Consider the following 14,912-nt stretch of genomic DNA (forward strand, 5'->3'; position numbering starts at 1 on the left):
CCAAGTGCTCCCAGGTTGAGTGGGAGGTATAGACCCTTCAACACGTCCAGGCTCTGCCCCAATGTCCCATCCCATTTGGTCTTGCTCCGAACACTTGCAGAGAGGAAATCTGAATACATCATTTAGTCATTATGACAGTTGACCACCAATCATTTTTTTATATGTCTGTAGCAGGAGTGCAGAGGCGAGAACAACTTACTTCTTTCTATTTTCATTTATAACATGGTTATCCACATTTGGTATTTCAGTTTTGCTACCTTAGTTGATGCAAATAATAAAGCTGAAAAAGAAAATTGTCAAGAATTGCACACTTTGAACTCCTTTCACCCTATCAGTTTAGGACAAGCTCAATACATCAGGTCTTCCTCTTCACGTAATTAGGGGTGACAAGTTATTTACAGTGGAAACTGTGCAAGCAAGTTCACCAAAAATTTGGTGGCATGTTTGAGTGCATTTGGTCCTGCATTTGTAAACACAAAGACCAAAGACAGAAGACTCAAGTGAAATGAGGGGCAGGTTGCTCAAGTGGTTGCTTTATTGAACCAGCATCTGTTATCTCGGCACTCACACTGAAAAAAAGAAAGAGATTCTGCAGAAAATACTCTCTGACACACACAGTATCTCACAAATGCGAGCATGTGTGCGTGTGTGTGTGTGTGTGTGTGTGTGTGAGCGTGCATCTGTGTGTGTGAGCGTGCATGTGCGTTAGGACATTTTTGTAAAGTTAGGTCATTGTGCTGCTACTTTCTTCAAGAGGGAGATATCTCAGCAGCATTTGAGTCCATGATTAAGATACGACTTACAATTCAGTGAAAGGTTCAGTGAGTTGTTTTTTTTTTAATACCATATACATGTGGGTATGAGGGTTGTACTGCAGGAACAAATAAAACTAAAAATAAGAACAGATCACTTCAGGCATAATCGAAAGGGTTGCTCAAAAATTACAAAAATTACAAAAACTCTTCTATCGGAAAAAGATGTAGTAGATTGCTTCACGTAAATTTCACAATCTCCCAGTTAGACTGTCATTCATATCATACCTAGAATTTAAGATTATCAAAAGTTTTAAACTAGGACCTTCAGTATTTGGATTAAGTAACTTGTGAAAAATGTGCCAGAATTACACTGGTAATTCAGATACATATCAGATACACATTCAATCAAAATAGTATATCTTTTTCTGCTATATAGTTAAGTATTTTACCCTGTATACTGAGCATCTTTGATACAAACATTATCTTAAGATAAATTTAGTTCTGTCATATCATTTTCAGGTTATAGCTTGAATGTGCATCTGTGTCTAGCAATTGGAATCAGATCCAGTGTCAGCAGATATCCAATATTAAACTGTACTTAGAATCAGATCAGGTTGAAAAAAACTTTATCTGGACATCCCTATGAAATACGATTAGAAAAGAATAATTTTGGATTAATGTACTGTGATAAAGTTGAGGTTGGAGTGAGGAAATGGAACCTGGAAATGAAAGTTCCTCAAAAATATAGGAAAACAAATATCTGTATGTGTTTGTTGGCAGAGGAGAGGCAGTGTGACAGGCCACATGGCAGCCGAGGGGTGGTGGGGTTGGTGTTCAGGTGACGACATGACAGGCTGAAAAAACCTACACTCTGCTTCAGGATGGAAACCCAGGCTGCCAAAAAGACTCACGCAGGAATCCAGTCAAACAGTCAGTTCTGCTGTTCCCAGCACAAACACGCCACATCGCCTTGACACACCAGGTTTTCCTCTTTGTTGGCACCCCATGCCAAAAACTTTTCTTCTTCTTTAAGAACAGAAGAAGGAAGTAAGCAGACACAGATTGCTGAACATGAAGTCAGCACTTACAGTTTGTGCTGCCACAAAACTACAGTTCTGATTTTGATACCAATGAAGTTTAATAACTAACTAGTCTAAATGTTAACTAACTAGTCTGATATAATACCAGCATAAGATGTTCGATTAATCAATTCATTGTTTGTATGTACAATGTCATGAGTCACACTTAATTAGTCTCAGTGACAGGAAACAGAAAAACAGCCAATCATCACGTTTGAGGGGCTCTGTACAGTTCACGTGTGGTATTTTCATTTTACAAATGACTGACCAATGCTCAAATCTGTCATTGCTTTAGCTTCCTACCAAACTACTAACTAAATATTATCAAGCTGAGCATAAGGTCCACTCAAAAAGATTCACCAAACAGATGGAGCGATTTTAATTAAGAACTGTTGCAGAGAAACTGCTGATCAATGTCTCCAAACCCTGTTACAACGTTACAGGCCTCATCTGTAATAAGGAACAAACACAGATGTTTAACCCAGATAGGTTTTAATCCAGCAGGTTCCAGGTTAACAGTCAAAAATCTCAGTCAAAAGAGAATTATTTCTGTTATTTTTTTATGCTTTGGTTAATGGAAAACATTAAGATATACTTTTATAAATAATAGCATGTCATGGAAAGAACGATAAAGTCCTAGACTTACAGTATTTCCATCTGTGTCCCTGGTGTTTTAATAGTACTTGATTAATTCAAGTCACGTACCAAAACCCCCATATTCAGCTTGAAAGTGCCCATATCAGTTATTGGCATATTTAAATAATTAGCCAGATTTCATCTCTCAAACTCAAGATTAAAATCTGGGAGCAAACACTTGAGAATCAATTTAGTCCAGTCATACATGTAGAGGAAGACATGAGTGAACATTTAGATAATAATGTGACTCAACAACTTTCCAAATAGAAGCTTGTTAACAATATTTAAAAGTAGTATCAATATAAAATGAAACATGACTCAGCAGCTGCTTGGCCTGTTTCTCATCTCAAACTTATTCATAAATCTAAACTGGTGGCTGCCATGATTTTTCAGTTTGAAAATCAGAAGTAAAACCAATGACAGCACCATAAGTGGTAAAAAAAAAACGCTCAGGTCTAATAAGGTTGGATAGCTGACTTGAAATTATGATCTCCAGGTGATTCATCTGATTCACTGAACAGCACTGCCAGGCTAGCAAGAAGTAACCTTAAATGCAACACCAATGCAGACCACATCATTAAAAAGGCCCAAAACTTAAATATTTATGTGCAACAGTATCCTGTCTGGTTTTCTTCAACCATCGCACAAAGAATCCTGATATCATCCAGAAAAGTCACTCCTGCTGTCATCTCCAGTTCACTGTCAATAATGATCCCTCTCCTCCCATGCACTGTATTACTTCATCAGAAAAAAACAGTAAAAGAGAACAAGAAACATCAGCTCTGACCATGTCACCCAGTGTGTCATCTTGTCCTGCTGCCTTGAGGAAAAGATGGTGTTACATTCTCCGCATGACGATACTTCCTGTGACACACATTGTAATTTCCATGAGATTGACAAATTCTGTGTGCTCTTTCTCCTCCTCGACTTTGTTTTAATCTCTTAACTCTCCTTAATCTCCACTGTTCTATATCTACTCTGCGACTTATGGGATGCTAAATTCATGTCATATTAGACTTGCTACTTTTTATTTTGAAATGTTCTTAGTGGGGCTAGCCTGTTGCTGCCTTATTAGCTTGGCCTATCCTAGCCTGGCCAACCTCACAAACTAACATTGTAACTGTGCTACAATGGTTCGTGTCCGCTGTTCAGCCTTTGCAGATAGGGTTTCTCTGCTAGAGAGACATGTCAACAGCTGTCAACATCTGTCCTAACATTACCTTAGATGTCAGGCACTCCAGATAGCGTTAGCAAAAGGCCTGATAGTAAGTCTGTTGGTGCTAGCAATTGCGTGCCCATGTCATCAGATGGTACAGAATTTGTCCCTTTTCACCTTCGTGGAAAGACTCACGAGAGCAAGGAACAGGTTGTGTGGCCATGTTTGCAGCCACCATTCCCAACTGCAAACTGGTTTTCCATCCACATCAGCCCCTTTGGTAATCCTGTTGGCCTGCGGGCCTCCTCCACCTCCACTAACAGAGCCTCCAGGGGGTGACCAGGCACATTATACCACTAGGTTTAAGACTACTGTAATCCATTTCAGCACCAATAACATTCGGACAATGTAGTCTGAGTTCACACAAGAAAGCCTAGCCCGGACATTTCAGTTTGCCAGAAATATTAGTTGGCAGTGATTAACTGTCTCTGGTCTCCTACCTGTGCTTGGTAGCCTTCATTCTACTGGAAAAGGTGCTGCTATCATATCTAGGAATATAGACAGGTGTTTAAGTCAGGTTTGGCACTAAGGGGCTTGGCTGGTTGCAGGTGATTAGAGAGTCTGCTAGGTTTATGAGTAGTGTGGGTTTGGAGTACACCAGCTTAATTCATATGTCCAGCCAGGGAAATCCTCACAGTGCAGACTATCAGCCTGATAGCCAGGTCTACAGCATTGAGACTATCTACCTCCCCCGCTGTATTCATCACAAGTTCTTTCCTTAAATATGTGAATGAACTAATTATCATTCCCACCACTGATGGTGATGAATCATCCCACAAAGCACCTGATAAAACGCAACAAAACAAAATATCTAAGGTAACCACAATTGTATCCATACACCATTGCGTGTGTCTAGGCCACCAAAATTTTCCACTAAAATATAAGGTATCTTATAAAATTGTGAAATGATTTGATTCTTCAGCATAACCTGGATATGATTGACTTATGTAAAACATGGCTTGAACCAAAAGGTTTTTTACCATTAAATGAAGCATCTGCACCTGACTATACCAATGCCCATGTTGCTTGGGCTACTAAACAAGGTGAAGGTCTAACTTCCAAACTTGATATTACATTCAGCTCATTTGAAGCTCTTGTATTAAATCTATCTCCATCAGCTATGAATTGCTTTGTCCAGAACAACCATTCTACCGTCTGGTACTCTTGAGGCCACCTGGCCCTTATTCCAAATTTTTGAAAGTATTCAGAGAATTCATCTCAGACCTTGTTAGTCATTCTGATGACATTTATATTATTGCTGATTTCAATATTCACCTGAATAAGGCATGTGAACCTCTAAATAAAGCCCTTCTGGCACTTATTGATACTTGACCCAGTTTGCGCATGAACCTACTCTAAACCCTTGACTTGAGTCCATCTCACAAGATAGTAGTTTCTGATCTGACTGCTTCCCCCATCACATCCGTTACTTCAAATCACTACCTTCACAAATAAGGAGTGATACTAGTCTGTCTTTGTAACATTGGTGCTGATGTATGTACCACTCGACACACTGGCCCATCAACTTTAATTGCTTTTGGTGAGTGACTGCCTGTGGTCTTGTCTCCTTACACTGTAGTGACAGGCCCTGCTGAAAAAATGTACCAGTGACATAATGAAACAGTCCTTTCTAGTCTCCTGGATTTAGTTACACCTTTTATTCCAAACTAGACAGTCAAAGAGGTCTACGCCCTGGTTTACTAAAAAAAAAATGCTTTTTAAGCAGGCCTCTAGAAGCTTTGTACTCAAATGTTGTAAATCAAAACTGGAAGCTGGTCAGCGATACTTGCGTCAAGGAAGTAACCATTTATAGCAAATGGTTATACAGTTAGATTTGGCAGAAAAGGCTTTGCTGTTTGAGGGAGCTCTCAATGAATCCAAGCAGGTATGTGGATTCTGCTGAGAGAGCTAATCCCCCATACATGATCGTGAATCTTAGTTAAATCAACGACACAAAATGCCACATAAGGAGGAGTATGGGGTGGTGGACGGAGCTGCGGCAGCAAACAGCGTTAGAATGAGCATCATTGTCAGAGTAATAGTGAGGAAGAGTCAGGTTGTATAGTCCGCAATGTACACCTGAATGAATATGATTGGATGTTATTAGCTACACAGGAGCTAATAACAGACCCTCTTCTCTGATAACATGACTGGAGCCAGTCATTGTAAAGAATACTGCAAATGGCTGGAGTTTCATTTTTTCTTACAAATTTCTTTTCTCTTGCTGGAGTGAGCTTCTAAACCAACCATCTACCTCCTCAACCCTCTATCAGCTAAAAATGTCAAATCTCTGGCCAGTTTTGTGACCTATAATGCTATTATTGTTAACTTTCCATTTAACTGTAAGACTGCTGTATTTAAACCTCAATGTAAGAAACCAAAACATTGATCCTTAACAGTAATGTTTTTTAACCTTTTCGGTTCGCTTTTCAGGGCCAGTCACTCTACTGAAACTGCACTTACTTAGTGGTGAATGATCTTCTTCTTCTTATGGATTCAGATTCCACCTCTGTGCTTCTCTTAGTCTGTTCTTGACCCTCTGCTTCTCTCGCTTTATATTTCACCTCTTGGTCAAATTATACACAGTCATGGAATTAATTCCCACTGCTGTGCTGATGATACTCAACTATATGTGCCTGTAAAGGCAGATGATCATTTTAAAATGATCAAATCTGAGGCCCAATTGTCTGCTGCGAGAAGCTGGAATGTGACATGATTTCCGGTTCAGTTCAAGTAACAGTAACCCTTGTCAACTGAATAATTCCTTTTGATCAGCATATTAAAGACATCACCAAGACTGCCTTTTTCACCATAAAATTTGGTCCTTTTTGTCATGGCTGATGTTAATTCACGCCTTTGTTTTAGCCTGTCTTGATTGTTGTAACATTTCTTTTCAGCCCTGCCAAATGCTAGTACTAAAAGTCTAATTTTAAATTCAAGTCGGAAAACCAAAACCCCGATACTGAGCTTGAGAGTGCCAATATCAGTTACTGGCTTATATAAGTAATTAACCAGATTTCATCTCTCAAATTCAAGATTAAAATCTGGAAGCAACCACTTCAGAATTGATGTAGTCCAGTCATACAGGTAGAGGAAGACATGAGTAAACATTTAGATAATAATCTCTTCTCCCTGTCCTCTCTTTTCACTCATTCCAAGAAGTTCTAAAAAAAATAGAAGGATGGGTAAAAAAATGAGTGGAGGAAACCCCCACTGTCATCAGAGCCTCTACTTGCGGATGGATCAATGAAGACTCTTGATTGTTTTAAACTATAAGCTTGTAAAATCTGTCATTGTCATTGGCTCCAAATTCAGTATCTAAAAATTTTGGTTTGAAAAAGAAAAATTATTAAATTGTGGGGGAAAAGGTTTGCCACATCCAGCCAGCGTTTATGACCCTGACATGACTGCAGGCAAGAAGCAAGAGACCCTTAAATCAATGCTTGAGCTAATTGCTGTTAGAGCTAAATAGAAGGGGCCTGGGTAACAGCAATAGGATCAATGTTTATTGTATGGATGAGCTAGCAATTGTGCCTGAATAAACTGAAATTAGAGTATTTTGCCCTATTTACATATGAGTAGCACCAAGACAATGAGCATTAATCCTTCCATGCTGAGATGCAGGTGTAAAACAAAACAGACTGGGGACGTTTTTAAGGTTATTAACAGGAAAACTAGTGTTATAGGATGGTAACATGCCGTGCTAAGTATGGCACAAAGTCTATAGGACTGGAGATAAATCATCACCTTCCTCCACATACAATATAACATGGACCATCAGTGATTAAGAACAGAGATGATGAATTCAGTTGCGCAGGGCTGGTTTTCAGTCAAAACTTTGTTATATCAACAACACAAAACCTGATTTTCAGCAGAAGAATAATGTTTTTTTCAATCCCTCTCTTTACTAAATGCACAAAACATTCTATGAAAATCTCCTACAAGATATGGTAAGTCAATGCATCAGTGTTTATGTGGTCTAAATACAAACAGCTGTACAAGAACTTTTAAGAATAAAATTGACAGAATCATGACTTAAATCAAGGCTTCATTTAATGTCTTGAACTCCTTTGGTGTTACAGGGCCTATTATTATTATCATTTTAAATTTTGGTGGCGACTGTAAAGTTCAGTAAAGTCCAGCTGAATGTGTATACAGTAAAATGTTCAGATTTGATGAAAAGCTGCAGCCTCAACATTAGGTCTTGGGTTTGAATTATTTACTCAAAAGTATGAAAAAACTTTATTAAAGCTTTGGAATTAGCAGATATACATTGCATTTTTCTACATATAATTACAGTTAAGGGACAATTTAAGTGGAAAATTAGAGTTTAAACGCTTAGAAAAACCAAGAAAGTATACCAAATACAACCTAAACCACAAAATGATCCTCCTCTCAGATAGAATTTTATGTTTACTCATGTAAAGTTTGTGGATGCTCAAACAAGAAGGTACCCTTGTTCCAGTAAGATCGTGTCACAGTCCCCCATATATATTTCTTAGATGTTAGAAAGTTCCCCTTCACTGTACAGTGTGCTGATGGTGTTAATAGATTGCTGGAGGATCTACATCTTTTAGTACAACTTCCAAATTAGACATCCTTAATGGTTATAAATAGGGAACAGTGTAATGAATAATAAATAAATAATTTGCTAATATTTTATAGTTTAAGTAGAGGGCTATAAATGGGAACAAAATGTGGGTTGCCAGAATGTGAAAAAATTCTTTGGTAATAATGCAGTTGTAGATGTTGGCATAAATGCTCATAGGTTTCTCACTTTAATGAGACATCTAGTCTGTGGTTATAGAAATGTTAATGATAGCTGGATTTTGTTCCAGATGTTCTGGAAACCTTTCTCAGAAGGTCAGCGGTCAGCAGCAACGGCCCATAGGAGGGGGTCTTCCTGATTAATTAAAGGGCTTGTTAGAAAGGCAAAGCAAGTGTCCTGCTGGAGCAGGATAAACACCAGTCAGAGATTTTTTCACAACCTGGCAACCTAAAAGTCGTTCCTCCAAATTGTTCATAACTTTCTGTAAAACATGAGTAGATTTAGCCATTGGTTACTCCGTTAGATGCTTTATAAAGAATGCCTTGTTGTAGAAAGTGTTTATGACTCTTTGTTCAGCTGTTTTATTGTTACCTCTTTAAACCCCCAGCTCAAAGGGTCATATTTCAACATTGTTTGGTGATATGGTGATAAATATCTCACATGGAAATATTAAAATGGTTTTAAAAAACATCTGAAATACTGAAGAACATGTCCGTCCCAAATTTATTTTAACATCATTCAATTTGTGTTATTATCTTTTTAACTGAAATATTATATAATGACAGTAGACTCTATCACAGTAATTCATTTTCTTCATGTTACTCTCCTTTTTATTCTCCACCCTGCCTTGTCCTCGGTGGACGTGTTATAGGAAATGTCTTCTCTCCCTCTAACTTGTTGGGAGTCCCTCAGGTAAAATGGCCTGCAAACACATGAATTCAACGCGGCCCTTGTGGCGAATAGAAGAGGGGCTGCTGCTCATTGTAACTCCCACAAAACACGGTGGATTCCAGCAAACTTCTTGTATGCCTCTTTAGAGAAAAAGCCCCTCTTTTCATTTGTCCTTGTATACCACTGACCAAGCTAAGTCTTTTCTTTTTTCTCTCTCCCTCTTTAATCCGTCCCTCTATTTCAGAAAGAAAAAAACACAAAACCAGGTTCACGCAGTGCTTTAGTGGCTAAAAGTGAAAGAGCTTGTGTTTTTTCTTTCCCTTTTCCCTCCCTGCACTGAGTTGAGCCTTGAATCGCTTTGGAAAATTGCTTCTTTTGAATAGAGGGAAAGAGGAACAACGTTTAATAGGATCCAAAGGGAGTCTCTGCTCTTAAACAGGTGGAAATTGGACGTCCTCGAATTTATGCCAACAGTAAGTAAGTATATAAGCCTGCGTGGAAAAGGAGGGGTCCCATCTGCGAGGATTAGCGGCTTTCTCCTGAAAAAATTTCCCAAACTGCAAAAGAAAAAGATTACTGTGTTGTTAACCAAGTGAACGCAGGAGACTAAGTCCTCAAATGCGTGTTTAATGATAAAAGCACAATTATCACCATAATATTTTCACCCACTTTCTTGAGAGAAATGCATTCATATTTATGTCGTCGATGACATAGGTAGCCTCTGTAACTCGTGCCACAACCCCCCCCACCACCCAATGGAATTTCTTCCTTATGGCGTGCAGGTTGATAAGGGCGTCTCCCTGTCACTCAGTGAAGAGTTTGGGTGCCCACTGATGTCAGGAGACAGTGATCCGCGCTGAGGAGGGGCGGCCGCTGCCAACATGTGACAGGGAGCAGTCGGCTGGTTTCTCCACACCCATCTGACCCTTAAAGAGGTAAACTCCAGCACCGACTCAACTTACGCTCTCGCATTCTCCAGGAGCTACGGCTACAGAATCTTTGTCTTTTTTTTGTCTCCTCTCTCTCTGCTCCCTCTGCTTCTTCTTCTCCCTAACGAGCTCTGTACTGTCCTGTTAATTGTGTGTGCACTAGTTAATGAGCATTAATCCATCACCCCTGGATGCTATTGTTGCAGGGGGGATGGCCATTTGAATGCAAATGCGTGACACTGTGACAGCAAGGTGCTTATTAAACTGATGTGTCCTCCTGTCTTTTCTACTGGGAGCTCAGGAGAGTGAAAAGACGCGGGGCAACTGGAGGAGCTGGTCGGACTATAGGCTATCGGGTTGTTGCTCACACCAAGTTCTCCTCTGCCGCAAAAGAAAAAAACAAAAACAAAAAAACAACAACAACAAAATGGCAAGTTCTGCCTCACTAGAGACGATGATGTCCTGCGGTAGGACCGGACCGTCCGCGGCTCCCAAGACCCTGGCCTTCTCCATAGACCGGATCATGTCCAAGAGCTCGGAGCCGAAGGGGAGCACGGAGGAGCGGGCAGAGGGGAAGAAGCTGCTGGGTCTATGCTCCCCGATCCCCTGCATGATCCCGCTGCAGCCCTTCAGCTACGATCTTCAAGCCAAGGCGCTGATGAACTACTCCGAGCTGTGGAGAGCCAGTTTGAGGGGGACTTTTTGCGGTTCCGCAGCCGCTCCGTGCAAAGGGACATGCTGCATTTGCAGCAAAGCGGAGTCGAGCTTAAAGCAGCCGCTGCTGACTTCGGGGAGCAGGGTGGTGAAACCGCAGGTCATCCACCAAGCCGTGGCCGTGCCCAGCGGCGGCTCGCTCTACTATCTCAACTACCTGGACTCTGCGTACCATCAGTCTGAGCTGCTGGCCGGACACTGGGTCTCCAACCCGCAGGCCCAGGCCTCTCTTTCTGCGCACCACAGACTCTTGCTGCTGGAGAACACCAAACTGGCCGGGGTTGGGGCTGACAAGCTGCCTACACCTCAGTACCCGCACAAGGAACATCTGCCGGGGCAGCTGGACCAGATAGTGAAGGAGAACCACGGACTGAGCGCGGAGAAGAACGGCGTCAAGACACTGAGCAAACTGAGCGGCAGCGGCAGCGGCGCTGCAGACGGAAAGCCCAAAAACTTCACGTGTGAAGTGTGTGGAAAGGTAAAGTTTTTATGCTGGTGTTTTTTTTCTTTTCTTTTTTTTTCATCGGGTACATTTTTACATTTTGATTAAATGTGTTTATGTAAATATCCTAATAAAAAGGATCTACCAATGTCTTCCATTAAAACGAACATTTCCCCTAAAAAAACAAAAACAAAAAAACAAACAAAATAACTAAAAAAAGGAGAAAAAAAGAACTATTCAGTAAACGACCAGAAAAAAAATCCAGATGGTCTAAATTAGATTATTTTACTCATAGAGGTTTGAGGCACTCTCACTCTGAAATAGCATGTGCTGTCAGAATTATTCTTAATGATATGCTCGTTGTTTGGTACACTCCGCAGGTTTTTAACGCGCATTACAATCTAACCAGACACATGCCGGTGCACACCGGGGCCAGGCCCTTCGTGTGTAAAGTATGCGGCAAAGGATTCAGACAGGCCAGCACGCTGTGCAGACACAAGATCATCCACACACAGGTGAGACGCGGCGCACAGAGACCCCATTTTTCTTTATCGCTGCCTGGCTTTTAAAATCCCACTTTTTATTTTAACCAATTTTTTTCTCTTGGAATTTTTCTGTAAAGGAAAAGCCTCATAAATGCAGCCAGTGCGGGAAGGCGTTCAACAGAAGCTCGACGCTCAACACGCACGTCCGGATCCACGCCGGGTACAAACCATTCGTATGTGAGTTCTGCGGGAAAGGCTTCCACCAGAAAGGTAAATAATCCACCCTGTCGTCATCTCTAAAAGGCTCTACATGAGCCGAAGCGTAATGAGCAATTTAATTCCCAACTCTTCGCCAGCTTTTCCGAGCTGTTTTTATCTTTTATTCCCTTAAAACGCATATTTTATTCCCGAAAATATCAAAGCAAAAAACGGAATTGCTATTTTGTCTTTGGATGCGTTCTCCAAACGATAAAAAAAATCTCCAACTTGGCTGAGATGACTTCATCCATTTTTTAATACTAATGAACATTTTTCAAATAACCAAAAAGTGTCATTTTTCTTGACATGTATTGTTCATCTTCCTGTTTTAAGACAATGACAGTTTCTACAAAAATTCCCGTGGACAGGTAACTAGTCTCACTTCACCGGAATTGTGTCACTTCTTTTACTAAAACAAGATTTACCTAAGTTTTGGAATTTCTGCACTGTGCTCCTGGTTGATTTTTTTTATATACCTATAATATTGCTGTTGGATGGTATTTGGCGGTGTTGCTATTTATCCCTGCGTAGTTGGATATGGGGCGTAAAGGGGAAAAAGGGTTATTGTGCAGTATTTTTTTTGCATTTAATTTGGCCTGAGGATTTCTTTTTCTACACAATGACAGTTTACAGTCTACAGTTATATTTCTGTGAGGGTGCAGCCTTGCATCGGTTCTGTGTAGGCAACTCCAGGGAAACTGCAGGAAAATCCATGTTTGTTTACTGTGAAGGAATCTTCACAATGAGCGTTTGGCATTTGTCATCTGCTGAAATACATATTAGCTGGGGTAAAAGCGTCACCATGTGCTGCTGCTCTTACTTATATATGAGAGTTCACGAGAGAGGAAATAATTGCAGGCCCACCGATGAGCATGAAGCGATCAGTGGAAATAGGACATGTCACTTTACACAGACTAATTCTCCCTTCGAGACGGCAGCATTTGCTCTGGGTCAGCTGCTAGACCTCGGCAGAGTTGGAAATCGGGGCTTTTTTTGTTGAGTCGTCGCTGCGCTTGATTTTGACAAAGTTTGACAACTTCTTGACTTCGGCACACAAAACCCTGATTAATGAAGGCTAGGCAAAGCGGAGGGACAGTGGAGGCTCTAACTTCACAACGAACTGGTGACCTTGGCGGTGAAAAGAGAAGACAAAAAAAGAAGGCCTCTTTCATTCTCACTTTCTTTTAAGAGTCCCAGGAGACAGCACAGTGTGTCACTTTCTCCTCCTGCTTTTCTTCAACCCTCCATCAAACATTTTCCAACTCTTCTAGTTATTTCAGCTGTGGAAAAATCTTTCAACAGAGGAGATCATTCCATTGAAATTTTGTGCAGCCCTCATTTGTTTATCACCTATTCTTGGAAATAGCATCATATTTTGGTTTTTAAAAAGACACAAAACTGCAATATATACAGGTGGAATTAACGTTCTTCTCATGGTGCATATTGTCTTATCATTTCTACGGATAATCTCTGAGGAATGATGTGTTTTATTTTTAATTTTTTTGCAGCATTTTGTTTTCTCTTTTTCATTCCTTTATGGAGAACTGAAGCCGCTGTTCTCTTTAGTACACTTTGCAATTTTTATTCATTCACACAAAGAAATGTTATCCAATTTTGATCCCACGCTTCATTTTGTAGAAAGAGGGAATTTAAGATTATGTTCAGTGAACTAACATCTTAATTTTGGGCTGTTTTCACACAGGGGAATGTATGTTTTATGGTATGTAATTTTCACTTGAAGTCACAGAATTGTGACGTGATTTAATGTGATGTTATTCACACCTATATGCAAGAAAGTTTATTTTACATTTAGTGCTGAACGGATGAGTTAGAATTTTAGAGTTGTAAAAGCACCAAAGAGCTGGTTCTATTTTTTTTTTTTTTTGCCTTTTTGCCCTTTGAATCCTTTTTGGTTTTGAACTGGTGAGAATAAATGTGCAGACATGACTTTAGGTTCGGGGAATTTAAGATGACATTTTGTCATGGTTTTTTGATATTTCATAGATTAAACAATCAAAAAATAATCCATACATCAATAATGAAAATAACAATTAAGGCTATAACTTGCGTCTACTGTTGTGTTCAGAGACATTTCTTTCTTTTATGTGTCTATTTAGTCATCCAGTCCTCACATGCATGTGTTCATTCTTTCTTTTTTTATTTTCCAGGAAACTACAAGAACCACAAGCTGACGCATAGCGGAGAGAAGCAGTACAAGTGCTCCATCTGCAACAAGGCCTTCCATCAGATCTACAACCTGACCTTCCACATGCACACGCACAATGACAAGAAGCCCTTCACCTGCACCACCTGCGGCAAAGGCTTCTGCCGCAACTTTGACCTGAAGAAACACATCAGGAAGCTGCATGACAACGGCTTCTCTGTGGCCACAGAGGCCTCCAGACAGCTGCAGAGCTGAGCCACACCACTAATTCTTCATAACACATTTTAATAGTCCACTTCAGACTGTGAGGCCTCAAAAGACTGGCTTATGTCCTGCGCTTGTGGCCATGTTGAACAGTTTTATAAGGTCCAGGGAGAAGGAGGGGCAGTCCAATAAAATTGGACACGAGCCCTTGACAACAACTGTGGTAATCTTATAAGTTTTAGGATCCTGTCCAAGTGTACCAGCAGCGACACTGTAGGGAATAAAGACCAGAGATGAAGATACAACATCATACACTTAACACTGGTCCCGTACTGTAGGAATATTATAGTTCTTTTCTGTCCAGATAGAAATTCTTCCTGCATTGCCAGTTACAAGCATCAAACAGGGGGGTAAATCACCTGTCTCCCTGATGGAACTGTAAATAATAGGTTAAGAAAATTAAAAAAATGTTATTTAAAATGTGAATCGTCCGGGGAATGCATTGCCATGTTGTGTATTTCACAGAAAAAAATGTTAATGTGAATGATTAAGTTATAACTTATAATGAAAACTGAATGTTTGAGCCATGT

The 14,912-nt window shown here is 40.2% G+C and overlaps 1 protein-coding gene across 1 annotated transcript; it reads left to right on the forward strand.

Annotated features, from left to right (window-relative positions):
* The first annotated feature begins 10,313 nt into the window (after window positions 1-10,313).
* fezf2 (FEZ family zinc finger 2) lies at window positions 10,314-14,373 on the forward strand. Its single transcript, XM_040116128.1, has 4 exons — window positions 10,314-11,247; window positions 11,592-11,726; window positions 11,834-11,966; window positions 14,123-14,373. Exons 1-4 carry the CDS (start codon window positions 10,483-10,485, stop codon window positions 14,371-14,373), a joined length of 1,284 nt encoding a protein of 427 aa, XP_039972062.1. The 5' UTR covers window positions 10,314-10,482.
* Window positions 14,374-14,912: the final 539 nt, after the last annotated feature.

This window comes from Xiphias gladius, chromosome 21 (genome assembly GCF_016859285.1).
Source record: "Xiphias gladius isolate SHS-SW01 ecotype Sanya breed wild chromosome 21, ASM1685928v1, whole genome shotgun sequence".
NCBI lineage: Eukaryota > Metazoa > Chordata > Actinopteri > Istiophoriformes > Xiphiidae > Xiphias > Xiphias gladius.